The sequence below is a fragment of the Polyodon spathula genome, unplaced genomic scaffold (assembly GCF_017654505.1).
Source record: "Polyodon spathula isolate WHYD16114869_AA unplaced genomic scaffold, ASM1765450v1 scaffolds_1250, whole genome shotgun sequence".
Lineage (NCBI taxonomy): Eukaryota > Metazoa > Chordata > Actinopteri > Acipenseriformes > Polyodontidae > Polyodon > Polyodon spathula.
In genome coordinates, this window is record NW_024472733.1 from 42,877 (window position 1) to 64,524 (window position 21,648).

The window sequence follows — 21,648 nt, forward strand, 5'->3', positions numbered from 1 at the left end:
CCTTTGGGACCCGGACCTCAGCTTTTACTGTGTATTTCCATAGCAGTTACTTAATACACGTACACATGCAGTGTTATTATGCATAGTTACAGTGTACTTAATGTGTACATTTTTCAGCATGATATAACCCTACCCCTACCCTGTACCCCTACCCCCTAACTAAACCTATGCGTGAATGATCAGAGGAGCCACCGTTCTCTGCACTAGTGGTAGGACACATGGATGCCTGGATGGACTAACATTGCTGGAGACACTGTGAAACTCAAACCCATTCAGCTGCTATTCCTGCCTCCAGTGTGGTTCACACATGCACCCCGCTGGAGGCTGGGAGAATGGGACACCAAGGCGCCTCACTGCTCTTACCAGAAATCCTAAATCCCCTGTGGTCGCAGCTGCTGCAAGCACGCCGTTCCTCTTCAGCACACAATACTGTGAACAACTGAAATAGGATACATTGTGCCACAAGGCACATGTAATGAACTAAAAAATACAGCATTGTTAGAAATCATGTTGCTTGCATGCAACCCCATTCAGTGGCAGCCAGAAAAGCCCTCTGTACAGAACATTGTTTCTTGTAAGATATGGGAGCAATAAGATCCATCCCATTGTCTTGGGTTTGCTTGTCCCCCCTTCTTCAGTCAGGAATACTATACTCTATACACCATCCCCTCATCCAAACAACAGCACAGCTTTTCAATTGAAAAAGTACAGGTCTGTACTCAGCGTTCTTATGAACAGTTATTAGATTATCATTTTCTGTATGTCTAGTAACACGATTAAAATGACCGGTCTCCAGCACGTTGTAAAGCTAGTGCCAGTGTTTCAGACAGCCTTCACTGCCTGCTTTTCCATGCACACCCACCCTGCCCACCACAGAGTCCATTAGCCCTGATTGTTTGCTGTTTTTAGTCCTTGACATTTAATATCTTGTTATGAAAGCAGCCAGACTAATCCTAGCAAGGTTTAAAGGATTGAGCTACAAAGAGAGTCTGAAAGAAACAGATCTATCCAGCCTGGAACCAAGAAGAATTGGGGCACAGGATCGAAGAGTTTAAAATCCGAAAAGGTTCAACCAAACCAGCCCTTTAAACACAGCACGGAAACCAGGACCAGAGGACAACTTTTATAATTGGAAATGCAGCTTGTGCTAGAGATGGGCCATGTTTTTGCAACACCCCTGTGCACTGCCCCTGGTGCAGTGTGAACTTGATAAGAGCCTCCAAACTGTGTGTGTGTTTCCACGATGGAAAAGCACAATATCCATTTCTTTACTTTAATCTGTAAAGGTTACATCTGACGTGAGAATTGAACATGCCCAAAGCTCTGTCGGCTCTAAGCTGCAGTCCGCCTTTGTCCCCTGATATCCAGTGCCTTAATTGTCATTTCAAAATTGACAGCTTTAGCTGGCAGTCATTTCTCATGGTAGTCTTACATAATAGAAGGAATGTGATCCTCGCACACGCATTCTTTCCGGTGTTAACCAATCTTCAATCTGCAGTGTTAAGATAGCGGCAGCATTGTGAAAGGAGATATGCTGGGAAATGAAGGGAAAGCAATGTGTGTTTCTGCAGAGAGCGATTGACAGGACCTCACTTACCCGAGGGTCGCAGCGCGGTTTGGGTGTGACAGCAGATTCATATATCAGAGCTTCTTTATTAGCAAGAGCACAAGTGCAGGGTTAAACAGGCAAACAATGCTGGGGCGCAGGGTTAGAAGAGAATGAATCAAAGGGGGCTATACTGAGGCTGCAGAACTCACTGGGGAGAGCGCACTACTTCACAGAGCACTGGGTTTAGTTCTGGTCCCTGCAATACAGAAAGAACATTGTGACCCTGGAGAGTCCGGCAGAGCAGCCACGCCCACCCAAGCAGGGCTGAAAGGAACGAGCTGTGAAGACAGGATGAGGGGACTGGGTTTTAAGTCTAGAACAAAGCTGGATTGGGAGAGACATGCTTGAAATCTTTAAAATCTGATATGGAGTTGACAGTTAACATGTTGCTGAAGGAGTCTTCTTCACACAGAGAGTGGTGAGGGGAATGGAATGGGTTACCTAATCAGGTTGCATCTTTCTAGAAGATACTTGACAAAGTTCTGAGATCAGTCAGCAATGAGGAAGCAGGGGGTTTGGCAAGTTGGCCAGCCTCCTCTTGTTCATTTTCAAGTGATGAAGGTGCAACTGCTCTGGGGAGTGTATGTTTATTAACTAAACAAATAAGCTTCTGTACAGGAAATAAGGCCTTTAACCAGAACAGTGTGCACCAAATGAGAAACAAAAAAAAAAAAAAAAAAAAAAAAAAAAAAAAGCAGCTACAGAACAAGACTACCTTTGCCATACAGCAGCTGAACTCTCCTCTCAGGAAAGACAGCTTCCTTAAAATGGATCATTCCTACATTCATGTCTTACCCAATACAGAACATGGTCCTCGACTGAACCCCTAGAGCCGACTGAAGCAAATAGACATCAGGCAGTGCAGGGGTCCAATATCTGAAGGGACCGGAGCAGCACAGCCAAGTGCTACTAGAACTGAGCAGAAGACACAGCCGCCTACACAACCCAGACAAGCGAACAAAGCACTGGAGCCTCCTATTCAATCCAGTAAAAACAGAGGTTTCATAAAAATAGTTTATTTTAGGGTCAGTCCTTTTCAAAAAATACAAGATAAATAAAAACAGACAGACATTCATATTAAAATATAATCTCTTCAATAAAACAGCTTGCAAAAAGAGTTGCTTAAAAAGACAGACAAAGGAAGGATTCATTAAAAAGTCATTGATACAAGCACTTGCAATATAAGAGGTGTGCTCTCCCGCTCTGCAGGGAGAGACAGCCTCAGCGACATCACTCATGTCACAGCTCTGAAGTGCAGCTGGATAGTCACATGGAAGCCACTAGGAGCGCTTCTTACTGACCCAGTGGAACCGGTCGACGCGCGGACCGGAGAAAGCAGCCAAGGGCCTGTAGCTCTTGTACCCGCTGCTGGCACTAGCACCCCCTGCTGGCTGGTGTTGGCGGTAGCTCTCAGCTGGGTACTGTTTCCTGTTGATATATGGAGCCCAGGACTGCACAGGCTGGGTTGAGAAGTCACTGAACTGAAGAGACAAAAGGTTTGAAGTGATTAGCGTGGAGATCAGGACCAGCCAATAAGGATGGGGGTGCTGGACATGGATTGCAATCGCTTAGAATTTACTTGATGTACAATACTGTATATGCAGGATGCCCAAAGAAACAAATACAGAGTTTGCAAAAACACAGTGGCAACAGTTTAAGGCTGGCATTTAGAAGGGATCTGGGTTGTGCATAAGTTTGAAAGGTTTTCTGTGAAGATGTGCAATTGAGGACAGCAGGGCTGTGCAGAGCAGCACCTGGTAGACGCTGTTGGGGTTGCTGACTGTGGGGATGCTCTTGGGCTCCTGGCTGCTGCTGCAGAAGCTGTCCTCGTCAGAGGAGGCCCCAGAGTGGTAGTCTGACGTGGCCTTCTCCACAGCACTGCTGATACACCGAGACAGCTCCAGCTTCTCCCCCTGACCTTCAAACTGAGCCACACTGAACACAGGGTTCCTCTCCCCATACCTGTGGGAGACACAGCACTTACAGCAAGGAATCACTGCTTCTCACAATGCATTTAGATTTCATGAATCATGTCAAGTGTTCAGTAGCTACCTCTGAGTGCATGGTCCTTGCACTCTGCAAGACACTCGACCAAGTGTGTGCAAGAAACACAATCAGAGGAAGCCAAACACACACACTAGATGTCACTTGTGCCAATTTAACTTCTAGATGTGCACATTGTAGGGTCTGAATAAGGATTCTCCATGCAGAGCACAGTCTGCAGCACTAAAGCTGGATTAACAGGACAGCCACGCACCGACAGCACACTTCATACGGGTCCACCCACACGGTGATCTCCTTGGGCAGGCCCAGGTCCTCATAGTCCATGCTGCTCTCCAGACAGGCTCTCTCTAGCAGAGGATCCTTCAGCTGGTACCGGTTCATTCTGATGCACCTGCAGTTAAGAGCAGAGTGGCTTCACTGGCCATTCCGCAAGCATCACTGACACACACTGCAATACCAGGGCCTCGGCAAGCATCTCCACCTCACTACTGCAATCGTTGTGTAGGGTTACTGCAATCTCAGCGTGCTAGTCTGTCCAGGACATGCAATGAAGGCAGGAGCACTGAGAATATATTAAAACACACCTTAAGGAAACAGCAGCGTATTGATTACCAACAAAACTAGAGACGTCGACCTCGGGCAAAAATACAAATCTCTAAACCAAATAATGACATCGATGACACAACCCTGACGTGGGGCAGAGGCACCAGTCCGCCCCCGTGTAGCGCGGCGAGTGCAAGCACACGCAGGGTCCGGCTGCAGAGCCAGCGGTCCTACCTGAACGCCTGCCCCCTGGCCGGCTCGGACAGGTACCAGTGGCTCCTGTATCTCTCGAACAGTATCGCCGTCAGCTGAACCGCAAACTCCTCGAGGTGCTTCCTGCCCGCTCTGCCGTGCTTCTTAGCGAGCCTGGTGATGAAAAACACGGTGGCGGCGATCTCGTCTTTCATCTCTCTGCCTGTTTGAAATGGACAGTCTACCTGCTGAAGAGAGACGCGGGCTTTAACTCTGTGTCCTTCATGCAAAGGTTATCCTGCATCCTACAACAGGGATTCCGTCCTCGTTTGACACTAACGCGAATGCTCAGCGTGTTCACGCAGGCATATATAATAGGAAGTGAAAACTTCGGGCTAACTTACACAAATCTATCTTCTCTCTATAGCCCGTACGTGAAATTTAGGAAATGAAAGCATGTAAAGTGATACTACAGCGGTAGCAACGCACAGCCGCCAGTATCGTACCTCTGCTTTACACCGAGTCCGCTTTTCACTGATTCTTCCGCACCAGTAATGGCTTTACGCGTTACCGGCTTAAATACACCGAAAAGGGCCTCGGTGAGTGAGGATGTCACCCGGTCCACAGGTGAGCTTAATGCTGCTGATATTAATGAACTATCGGGAGCTGACAGCAGGTTTCCATTTCACTGTGCTCGCAATCACTTAACGAGACCCTTCGTTTAACGGAGAGTTTGCGCGATCAGACCTTTTTAATTGTTCTCAGCTCTTAAACACTGCTGCAGAGTTCAAGATACTTAGAAAACGTCACGACTGACTTGAAACCTGCAGCTGTTTAAGAGCTGAAAACAAGTCAAAAGGTCTAATTAAGTAAATCATCAGTTCAATGAAGGGTCGAGTTAATTAATTGAGACCTGAGTCTGGAATTACTGTCTTAAGGGGTCACGTGGCCGGTATCACACGGAACATCTTCCCATGTTAATAATAATAATAATAATAATAATAATAATAATAATAATAATAATAATAATAATAATATTAGAAGTGTTGGTTGTTGAGAGATTGTAAATGTGCGTGTCAGTGGATGAAAGCTCCGATTCTTAAAGCCAATCAAGATGTTTTTAATCCTTAATCGCGTGTACTTCGCTGTACTCTGCTGCTGTGTGCAATTCAATGCAAACTTTCACGCTGTGTGAAAAAAGGGGGGCCAGTGGTAAGCCACTGAAATGTAAAGATGTAGAGCCCATATCTTTTAATATACAATACACACACACACACACACACACACACACACACACACACACACACACACACACACACACACACACACACACCGGTGTCTCGCCAGTGCGTATATTTCTAGCAATTCACCTTGACGCCCACTAGGTGGAAGCAGAGTAATGTAGTTTGAGAGATCCAGAGGAAGCTGGCTTTGCTGCAGAACTCCCGCGGTGCACCGCAGGGGGGCGCTGTTTCCCAGGACTCAGTCTCGGCTGTTCCATTTAGAATCTGTCTATTTCTTTCCAGTGTCGGCACAGCTGCCTTTCTCAGGTCATGCTGGTTACGTGTAATGAATTATAACGTGGCATGGAAAGCTCGGTCCTGTGACGTGAAAGGTGTGTCTGGCACTGTTGAAGAGCTGTCTGATTTCCATGTTGTGCATTAGCTGTAGTCCTTTTAAAAGTAACTGTTATTTAAAACGTGTGCTAAATATACGTGTGTGTTTTTCTGTTTTGGGCTGAGGCAGGTACATTTTCCCTGTCAACACGTTTAACAGCGTGGCCAGTGCAAGGCAGTGCTGTGAGCTGCTGCACTTTGACTTGTGTATCTGTGTATATAGTGCTGGCCCAGGCAAGCCCGCTCAATAATAGCACCCTGCAACCCAACGCCCAGACCACACCTAGCAACAAGCAGACTGGAGGCTTCTGCCTTGACTACGGAACCCCCACTGCACCGTCTCCTTGACAACACTCTGCTTTGGTTGGGATCAAAGGACAGTGGAAACAGTGCTTAAATAATAACCAGGACAGGGCCTGTATAGATTGTGACAGAATCACAAGCCGAGAGCTGTAGAGAGCAGTGGAGTAGCATTTCCAGCAGGGACAGAGTTAAAGGTACGAGGTCTTCACTGGCAGCAGACCTGCTTTACATTAGGGGCCTGTGTTCCCTGGGCATGCCCAGGCATGAACCTGGGAAAGGAAGCAGTCATTCACACAGAGCGTTTCTCTGGAAACCTCAAGGCTCATTGAAAGCTGCCCATTACTGTCCACGTAACAATATAGACCCAAGGAGTTTAACAGCGTGTAATTCAGCGCCACAGCAATTAGTAACCACTGAAACCTTGCTTTTGTTTAGTGAGATGCGATTCTCATTGTTTAAAGATGGATTGGTTGGGGGGGGGGTCAGAAAGATTGCTGGTAGCCATGGATACCCTGGACCATCGTAGGCACAGTTTAGGTAAAACAAACCTTTGGCTTTTAGAAGATTGAGATTATCAGGATTTGCTGTTCATTGGCTTGTGTTTACGAAGGGTATTGTTGCTGCAATAACTTGCTTGATGAGGCTTATGGTAGTTGAGGAACAATGGCAGGGAGCTCATCTCAATCCTGCCCTGAACACAGACAGACAAACAGGGAGCTCACCTCAATCCTGCCTGAACACAGACAGACAGACAGGGAGCTCATCTCAATCCTGCCTGAACACAGACAGACAGACAGGGAGCTCACCTCAATCCTGCCTGAACACAGACAGACAGACAGGGAGCTCACCTCAATCCTGCCTGAACACAGACAGACAGACAGGGAGCTCACCTCAATCCTGCCTGAACACAGACAGACAGACAGGGAGCTCACCTCAATCCTGCCCTGAACACAGACAGACAGACAGGGAGCTCAGCCTGAACACAGACAGACAGACAGGGAGCTCACCTCAATCCTGCCCTGAACACAGACAGACAGACAGGGAGCTCACCTCAATCCTGCCCTGAACACAGACAGACAGACAGGGAGCTCACCTCAATCCTGCCCTGAACACAGACAGACAGACAGGGAGCTCACCTCAATCCTGCCTGAACACAGACAGACAGACAGGGAGCTCATCTCAATCCTGCCTGAACACAGACAGACAGACAGGGAGCTCATCTCAATCCTGCCTGAACACAGACAGACAGACAGGGAGCTCACCTCAATCCTGCCTGAACACAGACAGACAGACAGGGAGCTCACCTCAATCCTGCCTGAACACAGACAGACAGACAGGGAGCTCACCTCAATCCTGCCTGAACACAGACAGACAGACAGGGAGCTCACCTCAATCCTGCCTGAACACAGACAGACAGACAGGGAGCTCACCTCAATCCTGCCTGAACACAGACAGACAGACAGGGAGCTCACCTCAATCCTGCCCTGAACACACAGACAGACAGACAGGGAGCTCACCTCAATCCTGCCTGAACACAGACAGACAGACAGGGAGCAATCCTGCCCTGAACACAGACAGACAGACAGGGAGCTCACCTCAATCCTGCCTGAACACAGACAGACAGACAGGGAGCTCATCTCAATCCTGCCTGAACACAGACAGACAGACAGGGAGCTCACCTCAATCCTGCCTGAACACAGACAGACAGACAGGGAGCTCACCTCAATCCTGCCTGAACACAGACAGACAGACAGGGAGCTCACCTCAATCCTGCCCTGAACACAGACAGACAGACAGGGAGCTCACCTCAATCCTGCCTGAACACAGACAGACAGACAGGGAGCTCACCTCAATCCTGCCTGAACACAGACAGACAGACAGGGAGCTCATCTCAATCCTGCCTGAACACAGACAGACAGACAGGGAGCTCACCTCAATCCTGCCTGAACACAAACAGACAGACAGGGAGCTCATCTCAATCCTGCCTGAACACAGACAGACAGACAGGGAGCTCATCTCAATCCTGCCTGAACACAGACAGACAAACAGGGAGCTCATCTCAATCCTGCCTGAACACAGACAGACAGACAGGGAGCTCACCTCAATCCTGCCTGAACACAGACAGACAGACAGGGAGCTCACCTCAATCCTGCCTGAACACAGACAGACAGACAGGGAGCTCACCTCAATCCTGCCCTGAACACAGACAGACAGACAGGGAGCTCACTTCAATCCTGCCCTGAACACAGACAGACAGACAGGGAGCTCACCTCAATCCTGCCTGAACACAGACAGACAGACAGGGAGCTCATCTCAATCCTGCCCTGAACACCCCTATACCTTTCAATCAAGCAGCAGTTGCAAATTCCATCAAACTGTGCTGAATGATTCTGTGAGAGGGACCAAAGACCCCACAATATCCCACTGGATTTGAACCCAGGCCTCCAGAGATGTGAGAAGCTTGTGGATGCACTCCTTTTAACTGTCTCTGTGTCTTTCTTCTATGCAGGGGATTCTCTATCACAGTAGAATTCTCTATCATAAACCTAGTTGACTGTCCATTTTGTTTACATTCCCCAGTGTTCAGTCGTAGAGACACCAGCTTCCTTGTCATTCCTCAATCCTGCTGTCCGCTCTGTGGAATGTACGTTTCAGTGAGTGTGGGTGTTAAATGGGCACATAATCTGCATTTGCATAATATTGAATAACTTCAAATGAGTCTCTCTAGCATTAGCTATCTATTTACTGAAAGCAAAGTGTAACAAAGCACAGGTAAGCATGGTAAAGCACAGTGAAAGCATGGTAAAGCACAGGAAAGCATGGTAAAGCACAGTGAAAGCATGGTAAAGCATGGTAAAGCACAGTGAAAGCATGGTAAAGCACAGGTAAGCATGGTAAAGCACAGGTAAAGCATGGTAAAGCACAGTGAAAGCATGGTAAAGCACAGGAAAGCATGGTAAAGCACAGTGAAAGCATGGTAAAGTGCAGGTAAGCATGGTAAAGCGCAGGTAAGCATGGTAAAGCACAGTGAAAGCAAGGTAAAGCACAGTGAAAGCATGGTAAAGTACAGGTAAGCATGGTAAAACATTGTAAAGCAGTCTTTGCAGTAAATATAAGACCAAAAAACATACACATGGGATGCATTTATTTTCCACATACGGCACTGTATTTCTGTGATACAGTAGTCACTATAGGATACTGTGTAATGATTTGAATAAGCGTTTAAATAGCATGCAATCATATTAAATCATATTTACTACTAGACTAAAAAGAGACACAATTTTCAGAAACATATGAAGAGACGATATCAGCTGTGCGAATCATTGTCTGCGAATAGACAGTCAGCTGCTAGTGTAGTTACATAAACTACCAGCATTGGAGCAAAAAGGTTCCCATGATCCCGCTGCTTTCCCTTCACTCTGCCGCCGGGCACTCCGGCCACAGTCCGCCCGGTCCTAGCGCCTCGGCTTCAGGTCTTTAAACCCGCCTTCCAGGGCGCTAAATTTAAATTTCTGTTAGGACCCGACGCCTCCCTCTTCGCTGTAAAGCCAGCCCTCATCTAAAGTAATTGCAGAAGAGGTGACACACCGCTCACTGTGCAGCGGAGAAACGAGACGTCCCCAGCCCGAATGAACATTGCGATGCAGTAAACAGCTGCCAGTTATCTGATCTGCTGGTAAGATTGTATTTTTATCATCAGGGTCTTGCTAACTGGTCGCTGTCTGAAGAAACTGGTAATAACATTGAAACACGGCACGGGTTAAAACTGTAAGAACAAAACTATCAAATGCGTTTACTATTATAAACGTTTACTATTAGCACGTTTCTGTTTTATTAGGGACAGTGCTTAAGGCCAGTAATATCTATCTATCTATCTATCTATCTATCTGTCTGTCTGTCTATCTATCTATCTATCTATCTATCTATCTATCTGTCTGTCTGTCTATCTATCTATCTATCTATCTATCTGTCTATCTATTTATCTATCGTGCCGAGCCAGCCGGCTCAGTCACGCGTTGATTGAAACATTGGCAGCCTCAATTGGACTGAGCATGGCGACCAATGACGGCATACTTGTTGTTATTGAATAATTAGAAACAAACTGAATGAAAGCAATGGTACAGGATGGACTGAGGGCTGAGTTTGATTTCCGTTTGTTTTTTTTTGTCGCTGCTGAGGGGGTCGCTGATGGGGTTCGGGGCTACTGAACTGAAAGGAAAGGTAACTGAACGAGCTGAATGAAAGTGTGCGAGATTCTGGGGGACCTGTCATTGAAGGGAAGTTTCCTTTCTGTATTTTTATTCGCTATTGTATTTCCTTGTGTATCTGTTTGCTGGGTTATGTGCAGTAGCCTACTGATAACTGGACATTTGAATCTGTTGCCTACCTCCTACTGTGTATTTATTGCAGTTCTTAAACAGATTAACCGGGCTTGCAAGCACAGCTGAGACGCCCTGAATAGCCGGTGAACTACTGGCAACTGGGCTTGCTGAAATACAACTTTTACTGCTGTTAAAAGGCACTGAAGGGTTTATGAAGTATTGCTATAGTAGAATCTAGTTTTAACGTAATATTGACTGCTGCTAATAAACACTGGGTGGGTGTGCTGATATCCAATGTATATCAAAGCTAGTGGCAGCTACACGCTACTCGGTTTCAGTCCACGTAGAACACAGCCTAGCCAGGACAGGTTTCCTTACGCTGTATTCGCTGTGTACAGATTTCATACAGTTCCATTTTGTGTGTTTTCTTTTAGCAAGTGACTAGTTTCGTAACGTCAGCATTTGTTTTGGTAAAAAGCCTAGTTTTATATGTTCACAAAAAACATTCTGTAAACATCAACGCTTTAACAAAACGCGAAGGGCCGAGTGTGCGCTGGAGCTTGCTCACCGGTGAAGTGAGATCACGAGGTCTCGACTCGGACCGAGGTATATCAATCGCAGCTAGGGCACCGGACCGGCTTTGCATGTGAGCCCGATTGATTCAGTACCGTTAATTACAAGAACGAAACAAAGAGGCGTCTTTATTCAGCTAAAAACTGAGCAACGCTGTTCTGTTCCCATCGTCATGGCAACTCGACGGCTGTAAACTAACAAGCACCTGTGTCGAGACTGCACAGGTGGCTCCACCTGGTGCTGTGACGTCACGGAGCCATGGCCATGGCTACAGGTGGTACACAAACACTAGAGGAATGTTCGGGTAGCTGCTGTGAGGAGGAGACAAGCGGGTCGATCCTCAATTCGGAAGATCCGAGACCGCGCTATTCCTTAAACTGTCAGGTATTGTTATCCGGGTCTTCATCACACACTTTACACGCAGCTATTTATGTGTTAGAAGTTTAGACTATTAATATATATATTTTTATTTGAAGGTATAGGCCTACTGTATTCATTTAATATTGCTTTTCATATGACATATCATATAAACCAAAAAAGTCCAGTTGTGTAAGATTAGTGTTTCTCAGTGTCATTGCAGAAATGTGTAATATAATTGTATTTTCTTTCAGTATAACTAAACAATTGTATACTCTTTTTTTCTAGAGACACAAGATTATATGAATCTGTTTTTCAATTTCAGTGCAACGCCTTTTGATTTGTATATTGAGTTTAATATAATAGAACTCGCATATTTGTTTTACTGTTCAGTATCCTATTGCAATCTTAAACTTTGTAACCCAGTTTTATTTATATGAAGCCCCTATACTGTACATCTTAAAAGCCCTTAACATTGGATCATTGTGTTCGGTTCGGGTGCGCTTGGCTCCTCATACCGACGCAGTGAGCTGTGCTTGATCTGTAGGCAGTGTAGTTAGATGATTGTCTGAATTCAGGCTCCAATCACTAACAATACTACCAACAGAATGGGAACCGGTAACGACCAGCCGATTGCATTGCTGTGTGGATCAGAGGAAGATCAGACATGCGTGCAGCCTTGCATGTATTGGGGCTGAGTTCGGTTTCAGTCGGCTCTGAAGATCGGTAAAACTATCCAACAGTAAAACCCGGATCCACCTCTTTCAGAAGATCACCATCTCCTGTGAGGCTAATGAATGTTGTTGTTATTATGATGTCACTGTGTTTTGCTGTTATTTGGTTTGGATTTCTATTGATCAGTTGCTAACATCATGTCTTGATTACACGGGCGTGTCTATAGCTTGGTTCAGCCTGGTTACCTGGCAGTGTAGTTAGCTGATTGCAGTGTCCCATCAATCACTAGCCACACAGCCATGTAAACGGAGCTGGGAATCGCGCTGAAGAGGTGAACCGAGGAACAAAAGCAGTTGCCGATGCAAAATCAAGGAACACCTGCTCCTGGAATACAATGCAAATATCAAAACCAAACATCACGATAACTTTCTGTTTAATGATGTATAATATAAGCGCCCTCTGCATGCCTTCGTCATTATTACCATATTACAGCAGAAAAGCTTGGTGAGCGTTTTGTATGACATCATATATGGCTTATTAATAAATAACGTATTTTCTAATGTGCCTGATGCGTGTGTTGACTGTATAGGAAATTAAACAACGTGTTTTACAATACTAAAGGAGAATCATCAAATGCTCTAATTTCAATTAGAACATGCATAGCAAAATAGACATTTCAACACACGGTCCAAAGTTTTTAGTCTGAAAAATAGAATTGATGTACTTAATACATACTGTACGCTATTGATCTGAATGGGAGTGGAACCCTCAGGGCATCTTTCAATTGTTTATCATTGCGTGCTGCATGCCCGTTTATACACATGAACGTGGAATAAAGATATTAATAAAAGCCTCATTCACTCTGCTTCTACTGCGGGGGGGGTTAAAGGATGCCGGTTGAAATAGAATAGGGTGAATACACTGTACCCGCCGCCAGGTTCCAGCGTCATTAGGGGGTTAATTCCGTACAGGGCTGGTCTTATTCTAAGTGCAGACGAGCCTGGTCTGGGTATCCTCGGTAAGCACAGACTCCCACTCACCGAGCGCTGCGCTGGAAGAGTTTAAGAGACAATGAATCGGCTTTATTTGTAAAACGTCGCCTCCCCAGTATCTGGAACGAGCCGGTCCTGTGAGGTTAAGGCAGCAGTAAGCTTGCTATGCCCTGGTATGCCCCGGCTCCGGCAGTAGCGCTCTGCAGATCTCCTTTAACTCTGCACACAGATCTGCTCTAGCCTGTTTGTCAAGCCGGTATCTCTGTAAGGCAAGTTCCCCTGACTGCTCAAGAGAAGACACCCCGGTCCTGCCTCCTCTATTGCTGGGGATCGTTCTCCTCACCTCCCCTTCTTCCCCCAAGCTGAAACGCCCACAGACGCAAGGCTGGCTTTTCAATGCAACTCTGATACTAAAATCGGACGCTGCTGCGACTCTGTCGTTGCTCCCCCCATAAAACGTGCAAGCCCCGCTGCGCCTTCGGATCTCTTGAAAACGGGACCCTAAAAATCTTCGCGTACAAGAACCAGTGAAGCGGGCAGCCAATGAGAACCTGCGCGTCGCGTCTCCAGGGCAACACTCGCGGCGTCCTGAGATCTCCATGACGACAGTCCCCGAGTGCGGTCTCTGTCCCGTGTGAAGAGTCGAGCCTTGCAAACATGTCTTCTGGGCAGAGCACAGAGCAGCCCGCAGAACCGGCTGAGCTTGACAGCCAGATCCTCGTCTTTGCAGGGTCTTCAGAGGAAGACGTCGAGTTCGCGAAAATCTTCTGGAATTCCGTCTCCCTTCACCCGCCATGGGAGTCTCGGTTGGTTTCTGGCGACATTCGGCAGCGACTCAAAGTAGCGAACAGCGGCCAACAAAGTGAGTGATATCTGGAACACTTTGTGCTTTGAAATAGTTACAGCAAGCCTGAATACGGCTCTTAAACATTGCAGCGGTAATAATAAAAAAGGCTGTCCGTTTTCATGTGCAATATTGTAAGTGTTTAGAAAGTTAGAAATGCTACATGACTTCTTTTGAAACACGCCATGCTGTGCTTTGTGCTCTCCGGACTCCTGAACACATGACAGCAAACCCTGCAAACAAAGATTTCTTAAGCGTTCGTGTTTGCAACTGAAAAACAAATCGATTTCTTTCCAAACCGCAGAGACCTGTATAGAGAACGGATTTGCATTGCGTGGAAAGTCTTGTGTGAGATACAATTAAGGTTGTAACAACGATTAAACTAATGCGGTTTTTCTTTTTCAGATGTACATATTTCCCATGCGCCTCCAGCTGTGGACGCCAGTAAGTAATATGCTGCATTTCTTCGTTGTATGGAAACTGTATTATTTTATTAACTGGCTGTGATTTCTGGTCTCTGTTTTTAGGAGCAGAGCAGGTCCTGGTAGAAGCGTATATCAAGGAGAAAACTGAGGAAAAACTGCGGTACTTGGAGCAGGTAAGACAGCTGTGTAATTCTGAACACCGTGCAGGCTGATCACAAATCAACTGGGCACTTCATTTCTCAACGTTTACTCAGGATTGTTGGCCAGGAAAAGAGAATATTCTCCTGTAAATATGGCAGCGTGTCCCGGTCCCTCTCCCTCCCGTCGCTCTGTTTGTGAGCCCTACTGTTTCATAACACTTTGTTGTTCATGCACTACATTGTAAAAATGAATGGAAGTGCCAGCAGGTCATAGTTATGGGATTATTTACACATCAAGTACAATTGCACTGCACTGTCTTGACATATCTGTTGGGTAAACAGCGCAGTAATAGTATGAGAGGATATCCAAGAGTGAATCACAATACAGCCCAGCTCTGAAGGAAGGCTATATCTCCTAATGGCCTGCTAATGCATGCGGCTTCATTTTCTTAATGCAGCGTAATGCAGAGAAGCGAAGCGCAGATTGTGCAGAACAGCAATGCCAGTGTTGCGCTCTGCAAAGGGTTATCAGCTTGAAGTTGTTCGTTTCTGCATTTGGCTTAGCCAGCAATCTATAACTTAATATCCATCAAGTTGATTATAATTCAAATGGTAAATCTCTACCAAGGTAAAAAAAAAAAAACACACACACACACAAACATATTTACTGAATGAATATTATAGTCCTTTAAGGAGTATTGTCCCGTGAAGACTGATCTTCCAAACCCCCCAGGGAGCAGCGAGCCCCTTGTGATCCTGCGGTAAGTGAATTAGCCCAATCCCATTTCATAGACGCACTGGATCAATACCAACAATCAGGCTTGCTTGTCAGCTGCTCTAAAGGGCTTGCTACAGTGTAAGTGTTTGAATTCCATCCTGCAGTAATTTAAGAAAGCAATGGAATAGCAGTCCGTGCTGTTGCTGTTTGTTAGCAGTGCCTCTTTTACTGTGGTGCCAGATGTCGCTCTGCTTGCTGTAACAAGCGTTTCTAAACCACAGACCTGAGACCTATGCAGAGAAGGGAAGTGGGTCATATTGAGGGAATCATTTTATTGACTAGAATCGCTTTAATCCATTGTGGCTCCTAGAGCTGGATGGTATAATGATTGTGTTGATGGTGCATAGCAGCTACCCTGCTCTGTACAGAATCAGTGCACTGGAGCTGAAACCTCTTCCCCAAGCCAGGCTGTAGGAGAATAATGTGTTAAAACCCTTGGGACAAGCCCCTCTTAAATATGCAGCGGTCTCCAGGCTTCCCCTCTTGTGAATTGACCACTGCGTATTATTAACATAATGTATCTAACTGTGATGCCTTTGCAGTGGGGCTTGTGAATGCTTGCCAACTTCCTAATACCTCATTATTGAAGATAATATTGCCGAGACCAAATCTGAACACAGCATAATACAAGCTAATCACAATCTGCCTTGATTTATGCTTTACACTTTCTACTACATCGCTTTTTTGAATGCCTCCTCAAGACAGCAAAGGAGGTCCGGCTGATATATTGGAGGTGAGCTTTTCAACCATTTAATAAATCAAATGGACAGCTGTAACTCAGCCATCTGTCGATTCCACAATTTATTACAGGACTATGGTCTGCTGTAGCACTTGTAGTATTGCAGGACTATGGTCTACTGTAGCACTTATAACAGGAAATGCAGTATCATAACATTTAAAAGAAATATATTCTTAAAACAAACAATAGAAAATGGAAGGAAATGTTGTGCTGGCTCCCTGTCCCCCGGTGCTGGATCCCTGTCCCTGCTTCCTTGTCTGTGCATTGCTGCACGGCTTTGTTATACATCTCTTTCCTGTGTGCTCCTGCAGTTTCCTGACAGCTGTATGGGGTGGGGTCTGCAGGCCAGCAGATAAGAGCCTCTCATCTGCGAGTGTTCCTGGCTCTCCTGTGAGCACACACTGGCAGTGAGAGCTAGAAGCGTCGCCGTGGCGCTCCTGAATTTGTGGGGGAGAGGAAGTCCTTCGCAGCCAGCTTTGCTGCTGGGATGAAGTTTTGATTCTCAGGCTGTAAAATCAGAGTTTTCTTTTTTTTTCTGCGTTCTTTGGTCAAGTTCAGCATTTTTGAAATCCTGACGGCTTCTTGCAGATACGTACAGAACAAACAACACCGAAATTACACTCCATTAAAAAAACAAAAAAAGGGTTTACTTCTAGGAAGGCGAAGTAGACAAATGTTTACTGGTTCATGAAACTTGGCTGATAATGTCTCACTTTCATGTTTCATATCTGCTTTGTAGAGTTCCATATACTTAATGAAAAACTGACAAGTAGTGACATTTCTGACATGAGATACTGTCCTACTATTCTGGCTTCCGGCAGACTTTTGCAATTTCACTGATACATTCCTTGATTGCATGATGTTAAATAAAAGGTCTAGATTCTGCTCCTGTAGTTTTGTTTTTTCAGTGATGTCCTAACATGGTAGGTGATGCGGGTATTTTTTTGTCCATAGCTGTGTGTTGCTGCCTGGTTGGCTTCATGTTTAGTGGAGTGTGATCCAGGAATTGGTGAAATGCTGGGCTGGTTTCAAACAGCTAGGCTTGCTGCTGTGGCTCCTGCTTGCCCGGTCTGGTCCACTCCACTCCACTCCACTCGGCAGTAATGTTCTCACTGATTAATACTACCAGAGTGCTTTTCATTCATTAGCCCCGATTACAGCTCACTGTATCGATATGATTAGAGGGGCAGCACTATCCCTTGCCCACACACATCAATTCATTATGAAGCTTCAATCAGTGTATTGAGATGGACTCACTTCAGTAGCGCACACGATCTCTCAGCGCAGGCTAATCTTCTATTGCTAATGTAAACAATTGATTTGGCAGGCGAACTTACCTGTTAGTTGAATATCGGCTGCAACCAGGTTTCAAGCCGCTGTTCCTGAAAAAGTGGCTTCATGTTTACTTTTAAAAAGTAACTTTCCCAGTACTGGATTGAAGTTGCGTTCTGGTATGTCATCATTTCCTGTGTATCTGTGGTCTAGCAGCAGTCAGTGTCCTACAGCACAGGAAGTGATTAGGTGCCAGGAAGGGTTTTGTTGTCTTGGTCACTGATAACAGGAATCTCAGTGAAAGTGAATGGCAAAGGTATTCCAAAAGGATTGACATTTACTTTTCACTGTCTTTAACACAGGCTATAAAGAGAGAAGACATCATGGACCTTCTCCGAAAACAGAGGGCCGAGCGAATCAAGGTGGGGCGTGTCGTTCTTCTCGGTGACAGCTCCATCCTACTGAGATTCCCGTCCTTCTTCTCAGTGATAGCTCCATCCTACTGAGATTCCCGTCGTTCTTCTCAGTGATAGCTCCATCCTACTGAGATTCCCGTCGTTCTTCTCGGTGATAGCTTGGTTCCACTGAGATTCCCGTTGTTCTTCTCAAAGTGATAACTCTATTCCACTGAGATTCCACAGAGAACAGAGCACAGCATTAGCAGCAGTGGAACATGCATAGCATAACAGGACTGATACATTAGCACACTTTCTATGTACTGATGTGACACGCAAATCCCTTTTCACGAGAGAGATGCAACACAGAGGAGACCACTTTCTCAAGGTCTTCACAGTAAAAGGTTTCAAAGTAAACTTCAGAAATCTGTCCAGCTGTATTAAGGAGGGATGCTGGCATTGCTGTGGATATAGAAAAATAAAAACTTAGTGATGCATTCTTCCTCAAAACGTTTTCTTTAAAAGTCAGTCTGTCTGATAATTTGTATCTTGAACGCGATCCACATACTGCTGAGCATTCATTTTAATATGCAGCCCCATGATACCAACACCTCATGACAGCTGAGTCTGAAACGGCACTTCTGCCCTTCCCATGAAACTAGCCATTGCCATTTCTTCTTCATGCAATCAACATTTTATATTTATATATTTCTTTATTTGCTCTTTTCAGAAAGAACTGCTATCTCGTCCATACCAACCCAAATATACCCCAAAAGTTCAAAGGTAAGATATACCAGAGTTGAATCAAATTGATTGCTCTTACCCAGCATGCATTGGGTCTCCCTGGTTCCAAACAGAAAGCCCCACACACTGTGGTTAAGCAGGCTTGGATTGATGTGACTTCTATCAGGAGAGCTGCATTGACATGTACAGGGAGAAGCAGAGCTGAAGAGCGGCTCCTGAACTCCTGGTCAAAGCACCTGAACACAGACTTCTTAAACATGTGTGGAGTAACTGCAGTGCACTCTGCAGGATTGCAAGCACCATGAGCAGGTGATAGTGCACTGCAGAAAACAAGAGCATGTCATTTCAAACTGCTGAGTCTGTGAGTCGAGCCCAGCAGACGAGAGGGAATCATTTTATCATTAAAGCTACGATGCACAGCCAAGAACAGAGAACAAAAAGCTGCTGAAACGGCTGGAGAATTGCACACTTCAGGAGATCCGTCCCCCACACACCCATGTAACTGTAGACTAACAGAATTGCCCTTTCAGGATGCCACGGCGCCTCATCTAAAATTCAAACCTTTTGAAAAGTAGCCAGTTAGTTGGCACTGAGTAAATACTGAGAAATTTATGACCCACGATGTGTGATTTAAAAATTTCAAGAGTCGACAGCGTGTTCAGAACTCTAACGCTGGGAGATGTGTTTCTAGTGAAGTCTGTCACATTGTAACAGTGACTACAGCGCTGTACTGAAGTGACTGCAGTATCTGAATGACACTTTTATTATGTGATCTGAAGCAGCGCTCGCTCTTCTCTTCCCTGCTCCTGCTGACTGGCACACCCTGCCTGCCATGTGAAGATGACCTCATTGTCCGGCGCTCACATCACAGTGACCACTGCCTGGAAACCTGTGTGTCCATTACGGGAGCAAACTCTGCACCAGGAATCGATGTTATCTGTAAAAGAGTCATTCTCTCATCCGCCTGCTTGTGACTTGGTTACTGTGCTCCTGCAATCACTTTGATTGATTACAGGGCCAGTTTTAAACCCCGCTGGCACGCTGCTCTCTGTAGAAATGCTTCTCCAAACAGTCTGTATTTAGCTGACTGGGCTTCACTTTCCACTATCAGCGATTCCAGCTCATTAACAAGATTTGGATAGATCAGTGGTCTGACAGGCAGGCACTTTAACAGAGCCCTGGCAGCAGGCAGGATTTCAATCCTCTTCATCACCAGATTATATCTGTGTGATGAGATCTTCGAAGGCGCTGTCTTTGCTTGAACGTTCCCCGTATATTGATTTCTGCAGATAGGATCACTGTGAGTTATACTGTGTGTTTTGCATGGGGTTAATGTTCTCTTCATTAATGGTTGTTTTGTCACGTATCCAAAATGCTGTCGGGTTATGTTGTTTTTCCAGCGTGGTCCTTTTGGGGAAACGAGGCCGGTATTAAAATGCCCTGGGTGTGCAACAGTAATGTCCTCCCCCTGAAACCGGTAAAGGTTTGCCTTGGAAAATATCAGACCCTGTTTCAGGAGGGAAGAAATGACCAGTGCACACCCCCTAGTGGTTGTTTTTATACTGCCCTCGTTGCAGAGATTCCACCTTGCTCAGGCTTACTCAGCCATACTGGAGATGTGATTTAATAAGGCAGATATCCATGAGTGGTGAATGGCATTCCACACAGCAGTGCTCCTATACAGAGTAACAGAACCAAGGGCATTCCACACAGCATAGCTCCTATACAGAGTAACAGAACCAAGAGCATTCCACACAGCATAGCTCCTAGAATCATCATTCTCCTTTGCTATGAGGTGTTACACTCTGGTGTCTCATGGGATTCGTAATGAGACACCACTGTGGTTGTTGGGGGATAAGCTGATCTTAATTGAAGCCCTTGCTGTATTCCTGTTCACAGCCCCACTGCAGCAGACAGCTCTGAAGAGGCTTGGGAGACCTGGCAGACCCTTCGAGAGTTAGACTGACCCCTGGGAAGACAGGAGCAGGACTGCCCTTGTGTTTAGTGCCAATTCCAGGGAAGCATATCTACTGGAATGATAAAGCCTACCTCTCATGCACCTCAATAGAGTGTCTAGAGAATGTGAAGTTCTGAAAGAAGCATATACTATAGACAACAATTCAAAATGATATCCAGGACTCTCTCAGTGCGAAGACTTCGGGCTTCGAGGTAGTCTGATACTGCCCCCACCCCCCAAGCACCACAACCCAGTTTATCCGATTGTGAGGAAACTTGGCGAGAACATTCCTAGCACACCACCCTATAGTTGTTTATTATTATTATTATAATCCTATTTAATGAAACCCCAGTAAAGGTCCTTACAAAGGAAATAAGCGTGTCTTTTATAATGTAACGGTGCAACTATAAATTAACCTGAAAGAAACTGGACTGCATTAGGCTCTCATTTCAGCTCCAGCGTTCCCCTGGTTCATGACGTCACCCCCTGCTGATGCCAATGTCAGTATGACGGCTTCCCTTGTATTGAGGGTCAGACAGCTCTCTGATGAGACCAGCATGTTGTAAAACTACAAGCCCCCCTCCAGTGGAACTTGGATGAATATTAAAACTCAAACTGACAAGCACTTCAGTGGAACAGTGTCACAAAATAACTCAAATAAATCATATCAAGAAAAGTGCTAATCTGTGCGGTGAAGAAACGAACTAAACTAACAAGGTTTAACTAGTCGAAATGGTCAATTCATTGGTTTAGTTATGTCTCTTCGATGTGTTTTAAGCAGAAATGTGTAAAAACAGAATGACCTAATAAAAAGCTAACCGAGTTTATAGTACAAGTTATCTGTAATCTGCAGGAAGAAGCCTCGTCTTTCAGCACTTTGCTTGTGGAAGTTCCCTGTTTTAATTCAAACGCGGAAAGGGGAATTCAGAGGAAACGGACAGAACGGGTTACCAAGCCAGGCGAAAGAAGAGTGCCACACCGCTGTCCTAACGGAGAACGCTTTCCGAAGCTAGCTGATCAAACCTTGTATTCATGCATCGCACACAGCGTTATTAGAGCAGCTACAATAATGTTATCCAATAATTGAATGTAAGCTGGAACCCTGCCTTCTTTTTTAAAAGCTACAAAAACAATGTTTCAGTATAACCGACTTGGAAGCACGTCTCTA

The 21,648-nt window shown here is 45.6% G+C and overlaps 2 protein-coding genes across 2 annotated transcripts; one reads left to right on the forward strand and one right to left on the reverse strand.

Annotated features, from left to right (window-relative positions):
- Positions 1–2,727: 2,727 nt before the first annotated feature.
- On the reverse strand, positions 2,728–4,639 carry btg4 (B-cell translocation gene 4). Its single transcript, XM_041242275.1, has 4 exons — positions 4,391–4,639; positions 3,867–4,004; positions 3,364–3,571; positions 2,728–3,090 (listed from the first exon to the last, which is right to left on the reverse strand). The coding sequence occupies exons 1-4, from the start codon at positions 4,561–4,563 to the stop codon at positions 2,890–2,892; spliced, it is 720 nt and encodes a 239-aa protein (XP_041098209.1). The 5' UTR covers positions 4,564–4,639; the 3' UTR covers positions 2,728–2,889.
- Positions 4,640–12,343: 7,704 nt separating this feature from the next.
- hoatz (HOATZ cilia and flagella associated protein) lies at positions 12,344–20,502 on the forward strand. The gene is made up of 6 exons (XM_041242273.1): positions 12,344–14,048; positions 14,436–14,474; positions 14,558–14,628; positions 17,747–17,806; positions 18,510–18,562; positions 20,423–20,502. The coding sequence occupies exons 1-6, from the start codon at positions 13,844–13,846 to the stop codon at positions 20,487–20,489; spliced, it is 495 nt and encodes a 164-aa protein (XP_041098207.1). The 5' UTR covers positions 12,344–13,843; the 3' UTR covers positions 20,490–20,502.
- Positions 20,503–21,648: the final 1,146 nt, after the last annotated feature.